The following is a 6,983-nucleotide window of genomic DNA, read 5'->3' on the forward strand; positions in this document are numbered from 1 at the left end:
GCACCAGCAGCGGCTCAAGCTGCAGCCGGGCCCGCGGGGGTGCTGCACGGGTGTAATAGGGGGTGGCCCTGAGCTAGGGCCTGGCCCCGGCTGGCCTCCCCCGCCGCCTCACCGGGGGACAGGTACGGGCCGGGACGTTATGGCGTGGGGGGGGCTGAGGGAAGACTGCTCCAGACCCGAGGGGACGCCCTCCACAAAGGCGGAGGCGCGGGGAGCCCGGCGGGGCCTGGGAGAACAGGACTAGAGGGACGGCATCCCCGGACCGCGGGGAATAAGCCGCCGGACCCCGTAGCCAATCAGCGGCCTCGGCCTTTCTGCCCTCGAGGGGGGCGGACCCGGCTAAAGCCCTGCTGTGGTGGGAGAGGTGCAGAGATTAGGGGTCCAGGAGTTGTTTGCCCTCGCTCTCGGACCACTGCCCCCTGATCCCTGGCACCATGTCAGAGCTCGGAGGTGGGGGAGGGAATCGATCACAAGTCGACCATTTAGTCTGCTTCATTTGCAGCCCGGAGGGGCAGAGATTTGAGGTGGAATGTTGTCTTTTGGGCTGTTACCCTTGCATCCGCACCCCCATTGTGACCATAGGTTGTGAGTGACCCAGGGCACGTTGGGCCCTGTTAAGACCGCCGAGACAGGGGCCATCACTGGGCCGTTCAGAAAGGGGATGGGAAATACAGAAAGAACCAAAGTTACAGGCAGCTATATATATTCATTCGCATACTCAGTGGACACTAAGCCAAACACTGTTAGGCACTGGGGATGCAGTGACTGATTTGATAGACACGTCCCTGCCCTCTGCATGTGGCAGGCCAGGTTCCCACCTCCCTCCTCAAATGCTCTCTTTTCCTTCCAGGTCCAGTCTGGTGTTCACCATGCCCCAGGCCTCTGAGCATCGCCCGGGCCGGACCCGAGAGCCACCTGTTAATGTCCAGCCCCGAGTGGGATCCAAGTTACCATTTGCCCCCCGGGCCCGCAGCAAGGAGCGCCGAAACCCAACCCCTGGGCCAAACTCCGTGTTACGACCTCTGCCTCCTCGGCCAGGTCCCCCTGATGAGCGGCTCAAAAAACTGGAGCTGGGACGGGGACGGACCTCCGGGCCCCGTCCCAGAGGCCCCCTTCGGGCAGATCATGGGGTCCCCCTGCCTGGCTCACCACCCCCAACTGTGGCTCTGCCTCTCCCGTCCCGGACCAATTTAGCCCGTTCCAAGTCTGTGAGCAGTGGGGACTTGCGTCCCATGGGGATTGCCTTGGGAGGGCACCGTGGCGCCGCGGAGCTGGGGGCTGCGCTGAGCCGCTTGGCACTCCGGCCTGAGCCACCCACTTTGAGACGCAGTACCTCTCTCCGACGCCTAGGGGGCTTTCCTGGACCCCCTACCCTGCTCAGCATACGGACAGAGCCCCCCACTTCCCATGGCTCCTTCCACATGATATCTGCCCGGCCCTCCGAGCCCTTCTACTCGGAGGACAAGATGGTGAGGACTTTGCACACGTGGCCTTCCATGCCCATGTTCCCCTGTACTTGCCATCGTGTGCTTTCCCGTCCCCCTTCTCCCTAAGTTCCTTTCTCAGCCTCTCATCACAGCAGTCTGGACTCTCTCCTCTCCTCTACATGAAGTACCCTGGAGCCTCCCAGACCCTTCTCTGGGTTGTCTGGGATGCCCCAGCATGGTGTGCCAGCCCAGTCCCCAGGGAATGAACCCCACTATTTCGAATTCTTTCTTGGGTCCCCAGGCCCTCTCTTTCTCTTGCTGCACCTTCTCTCCTCAGGCCCTACCAGGGCCTAATTAATCCCTGGAGCTGAAGAGGGGCGGGCCCGGATCACCTGAGCTAATGTGGTTGCCCATTTTCTGAGCAGAGTGAGCTAGGCTGATTGCAGTTGGAGTCAGCAGGAGAGAGCGCAGAAAGGGCCACGGGGGCAGGAGGGGGCTTTGGGGGCAGCCTTACTGCTCATGACCAGTGAGGTAGGGAGACCAGCATGCCCAATGAGGGCGAGGGCAGGAGGGCAGAGTGTGGCGGGGGGGGGGGGGGGGGATCACAAGGTGGGGGGGAGGCAGCAGGCAGCATGCTGGAAGGCTGGAGGGCCAGGTGGGACATTGGGGAACCTGCTGACCACACTCTGACCTTGCAGGCTCATCACACGTTGCTGCTGGGCTCTGGTCACGTTGGCCTCCGAAATCTGGGAAACACGGTGAGAGCCGTTCTCCTGGCCTTCCCTGCTGAAACGAATGCTCGGAGGCATGGGGCACTTGCTGACTTGGGGGAGACAGGGAGAGGAGAGCTTCCTCACTGATGGCTTGGAGCGATGACAGCAGTGTCCCTTCTGCCCCCCAGTGCTTCCTGAATGCCGTCCTACAGTGTCTGAGCAGCACTCGGCCTCTTCGGGACTTCTGTCTGCGAAGGGACTTCCGGCAAGAGGTGCCCGGAGGGGGTCGAGCCCAGGAGCTCACTGAAGGTGAGGCAGCAACTCCAGCTTCCATTCAGGTCCCTTTTCCCAATCTCTTGCAGCTCCCTCTGCCAGTGCTGGCAGCTCCCAACCCCTAAGTCTCTGGAGCACAGTGCCTCCTCTTGCTTGTCTCTTCCAGACGTTAACCTCGGTCTCCCTTCTCCACTCCACCCCCACAGCCTTTGCAGATGTGATCGGTGCCCTCTGGCACCCTGACTCCTGCGAAGCTGTGAATCCAACTCGATTCCGAGCTGTCTTCCAGAAATACGTTCCGTCCTTCTCTGGATACAGGTAGGAAAACTAGAGGGTATATGGTTGGTCTCTGGCCATGACTCGGGGTGGGACAGAGCAAGGGCCCTGGCAGCATTGTTCTGAGCCTCAAGCTGTTATTCAGCCAGAGCGGGGACTGACATCTGGGCAGGGGTAGTGTGCAGACTAGGAGAGGGTCTGCTGCCCATACTCTGCCTGGCTGTAGCCAGCAGGATGCCCAAGAATTCCTGAAGCTTCTCATGGAGCGGCTACACCTTGAAATTAACCGACGAGGCCGTCGGGCTCCACCAATCCTGGCCAACGGACCAGCTCCCTCTGCGCCCCGCCGAGGAGGTGCTCTGCTGGAAGAACCCGAGCTGAGGTAAGGGCCACTCTTGCACCTCTCTGCAGTCCTTTACCAGCAGCCTCTGTCCTTCTAGAACAGACCTAGCTGAGACTGAGGATGTGGGGTCCCAGGAAACCCTTTAGTAGAGAATGCAGTTTGAGAAGCTGTGGAAGTAGAAGGAAGAGGCGGAGGGAGGAGGGGTGCAAATGGAGACCAAAGATAGTGCTAAAGATGGCACCCGATCAAGGGAGGGGGAACAGTTTACAATAGGGTACCTAAAAAAGATGTGTGTGTGTATATGTGTGTGTGTACACATATACATTTTTTTCTTTTAATTTTCAATAGGGTGTGTGTGTTTACCAGAGACAAAGAGGGCGAGAGAGAAAGTGAGAAATCTCCTCCAGGGAGATGGCCATGCTGCAGTCCCTTCTTCTCTATTTTCTCCCCAGGATTTTGGGCACACATGCACATGCACCTGGTTCAGTTTTTCGTTTTGGAGAGGTTTTTGCTATACGGCACGTGTGCTCGCCAGAAAGAGACAGGGAGACAGAAAGTGAGAAATCACCCCCCAGGGGGGATGGTCACGCCGCAGTCCCTTCTCCATTTTCCTCTAGGGATCTTAGACACGCACGCACACGCGCTTGGCGTGAGTTTTAAGCCACCAGGTCCAGGATGCGAACCGCGGTCGACTACGTGGGTGTCCAGCGACATAGCCATTACACTAACTGCTGGTTCCCTCCACCTGGTTTGTTTTTAAGCCACTAGGTTTGATTGAGATTCAAACCATGCAGTCAGCCATGTGGGATCTAGTCACCTTAACCACCACACCACCTGGCTAACCCCTATCAGAAGGATTTAGAGCCAGGTGGAGGACGGCAACATGGACTGCCCTTGTATACATTCCTCTCTTCTCCTGTTCTTTTTGTAAAATTTTTGTCAGAGTGCATACGCTTGCCAGAGAGAGAAAGGGAGGGATAGAGCAGCTCCCTGGAGAATGGTCATACCACAATCCTTTCTTCACTCCAACCTGTTGGGATTCTGGATACACACGCATACATGCCCGGCATATTTTTCAAACCTGGACTCAAACAGCGGGATTGCCCATGTGGGATCTAGCTGCCATAACCACTAGGCAATGAAGCCAGCCCCCTTTCTTTTCCTCTCACCTCAGATTTCCCCAGAAAGTCCCCTACAGCATTGATCCTTTGTCTTTCCCTTAAAATTGAGATCAGGCCTGGGGTGTGGGTGGGGCACAGGGCTCTATGGGTCCTTTCAGTGTTGCGGTCTCATGGCTGCTCCCCTCTTCCCTTGGTTCGTGGCAGTGATGATGACCGAGCCAACCTAATGTGGAAGCGTTACTTGGAGCGAGAGGACAGCAAGATTGTGGGTATGGAACGGGGCAGAGCAGCATGGGGAAGTGGGGGGTGCAGGCTTGGTAGATGGAAGTTGGAACCACTTAGGGATGCACAAACAAGACTGGATGATGAGAATGCAGAAGGCGTGAAGAGTCTGTGAGCAGCGTCTGTAGTGGGAGTGGAAGGGCCAGGCAGGGGGCGGGAAGGGACAGGAATCCAAGCAAGCATCTTAAGCATCCAACAATGACTTTTTCTCCTGCCCCTTTGCTCCTGTCTAGACCTGTTTGTGGGCCAGTTGAAAAGTTGTCTCAAGTGCCAGGCCTGTGGGTATCGCTCCACGACCTTCGAGGTTTTTTGTGACCTGTCCCTGCCCATCCCCAAGGTGGGATTCCAGAGGATTCCAGGGGTGGATGGGACACGGGTTCTGTGACCCAACCCTAGCCACCTCCGAGTGTGGGTGGGAACCCTGTGGGTCCTGGAACAGAAATGAAGCCTGGATTAATTGAGAAGAGCTGGAAAAGAAAACTGAGAGTATGCTGACCCTTCCTCCCCTTTCCCCCCAGAAGGGATTTGCTGGGGGCAAGGTGTCTCTGCGGGACTGTTTCAGCCTTTTCACCAAGGAAGAAGAGCTAGAGTTGGAGAATGCTCCAGTACGTCGGGGTTCCCAAGGGGTACAATAAGGGTGGGTTGCTTAATGCCTTAATATGGGGAATGGCATTTATACGTCTGGGATTGCGGTGGCGTGTCATAGCTATGTCCTAGTACTCCTAGGGCAAAGGGGAGTGGCCCGGGTGACACAGAAGTAACGGGGAGCTTGCTAAATTCAGCGCATTAACTTAACACTATTTGGTATTTACTCAGGTATGCGACCGATGTCGGCAGAAAACCCGAAGTACTAAAAAGCTGACAGTACAGAGATTTCCTAGAATCCTCGTGCTCCGTATCCTCACCCTCAAATTCTCATCTCCCTTGCAGACACCCATACATTTTCTGTCATCCTTCGTGTTTGCAAAGGCTGGCCACCTGGGGACTGAATTTTCCCTAGGAACAGCCTACCACCACCACCACCCCCTTGCCTCCCAGTATGTGTCAGGGAGGGAAGAAGACAACATTGAGACCACATCCCCCCCAGAAACCCTCTGCCTCCCAAACACTCCTTAACTGGGGCTTAGACCTGAATCGGTTTTCTGCCTCCCGAGGCTCCATCAAGAAGAGTTCAGTAGGTGTGGACTTCCCACTGCAGCGACTGAGCCTAGGGGACTTTGCCAGTGACAAAGCCGGTGAGTCTGGTGGGGACGGTCCTCAGGAGCCCCAGGAAAGGGCACAGCTCTGATTATGGAACCTGATAACCTCTAACCCCCAGGAAGCCCCACATACCAGCTGTATGCCCTTTGCAACCACTCGGGCAGCGTCCATTATGGCCACTACACAGCCCTGTGCCGGTGCCAGACTGGCTGGCATGTCTACAACGACTCTCGGTGAGAACAGCCTCCCCAGGAGAGCACAGGCCTGGTGGAAGGAGGGGTGTGGGGGCCTCTCCTGATTTCTTCCTGGGTGCTCTGAGGTTGCATCTTGGGGAGGACTGACCACAGCCCCTTCCCCACCTCCTCCTTCCTAGTGTCTCCCCTGTCAGTGAAAACCAGGTGGCGTCCAGTGAGGGCTACGTGCTGTTCTACCAACTGATGCAGGAGCCACCCCGGTGCCTGTGACAGACACCCTCTCTGAGCCCTGGCACCTGTGAAACCCTTTCAACACCCTTAAGCCCCAGGCTCCCCGTTTACCTCAGAGACGTCTATTTTTGTGTCTTTTTAATCGGGGAGGGGGGTGGGGGTGGCTGTAGCTCCCATTATTTTTTTTATTAAAAATTACCCTTCCACCTGGAGGCTCCCTTGTCTCCCAGTCCCTTGTACAGAGCTCATTGGGCCCTTGCCCATGTACAGCCCCCAGGCCCTCTGCAATCTCACTTTTTGTGAATAAATTTATTAAGAAAAAATGATGTCCTCCTTAGTATTTGTACTTAGCGGGTGGAGATTTATGCGGAACTGAGCTAGCTGCACTGGGGTCTTCCTAGGAGCCAGTTCTCTCTGTGAACAGGCGGGGGCGCTGTGAGAACCAAGGGAGAAGGGTGGGGGCGGTGCCAGACACAGACGTGGGTGCGCCCAAGCCGCGAAGGCTTAGCACCGGGAGAAGAGGGAAGGGCGGCGGGGAGGCGCGTGGAGCTGCGGGGAAGCCTGGGGCTGGCGTGCAGGAGCTGGGACGATGGGCTTTGCCGGCGATGGGGACGCCCCTCGAGGCCTAGGCACCCAAGAACCCCTGTTGACAAACACTGGGTACGTTGCCCGGCGGCCCGAGCTCCCGTAGGCCCCGCCTGTTGCTAACATCAAGGAGCTGTTTATGGAGCCGCTTCCCGGCGGACCGGCCTCCAGTGTCCCCATCTACTCTCCTTACAGCCAAAGCTCACGGGACCGTCTCTCCAGGGTTCTTACACTAGCTGGGCCTGGGAAGCTTGAGCTGGGGAATGCCAACTCCAGAATTCGGCTATCCCCGCCTCGGGCCGGCGAGGGCTGTGCCAGGCCCGCCGCTCGCGCCCACC

General features: G+C 57.4%; 1 protein-coding gene across 3 annotated transcripts in view; it reads left to right on the top strand.

Annotated features, from left to right (window-relative positions):
• USP21 (ubiquitin specific peptidase 21) overlaps positions 1 to 6,359 on the top strand; it is a 7,494-nt gene extending 1,135 nt beyond the window's left edge. The window contains exons 1-13 of one of the 3 annotated variants that reach the window (XM_006163111.3): positions 1 to 122; positions 851 to 1,469; positions 2,126 to 2,185; positions 2,329 to 2,449; positions 2,620 to 2,731; positions 2,916 to 3,071; positions 4,358 to 4,422; positions 4,669 to 4,772; positions 4,954 to 5,040; positions 5,252 to 5,330; positions 5,563 to 5,670; positions 5,754 to 5,868; positions 6,009 to 6,359. In XM_006163111.3, the coding sequence (XP_006163173.1) occupies positions 870 to 1,469; positions 2,126 to 2,185; positions 2,329 to 2,449; positions 2,620 to 2,731; positions 2,916 to 3,071; positions 4,358 to 4,422; positions 4,669 to 4,772; positions 4,954 to 5,040; positions 5,252 to 5,330; positions 5,563 to 5,670; positions 5,754 to 5,868; positions 6,009 to 6,099 (1,698 nt within the window). In that variant the 5' untranslated portion in view covers positions 1 to 122; positions 851 to 869 and the 3' untranslated portion in view covers positions 6,100 to 6,359. The remainder of the gene's footprint in view (positions 123 to 850; positions 1,470 to 2,125; positions 2,186 to 2,328; positions 2,450 to 2,619; positions 2,732 to 2,915; positions 3,072 to 4,357; positions 4,423 to 4,668; positions 4,773 to 4,953; positions 5,041 to 5,251; positions 5,331 to 5,562; positions 5,671 to 5,753; positions 5,869 to 6,008) is intronic. The other 2 variants (XM_027766189.1, XM_027766190.1) reach the window with 2 other exon arrangements.
• Positions 6,360 to 6,983: the final 624 nt, after the last annotated feature.

The sequence above is a fragment of the Tupaia chinensis genome, unplaced genomic scaffold, assembly GCF_000334495.1.
Source record: "Tupaia chinensis unplaced genomic scaffold, TupChi_1.0 Scaffold141389_1, whole genome shotgun sequence".
Classification (NCBI taxonomy): domain Eukaryota; kingdom Metazoa; phylum Chordata; class Mammalia; order Scandentia; family Tupaiidae; genus Tupaia; species Tupaia belangeri.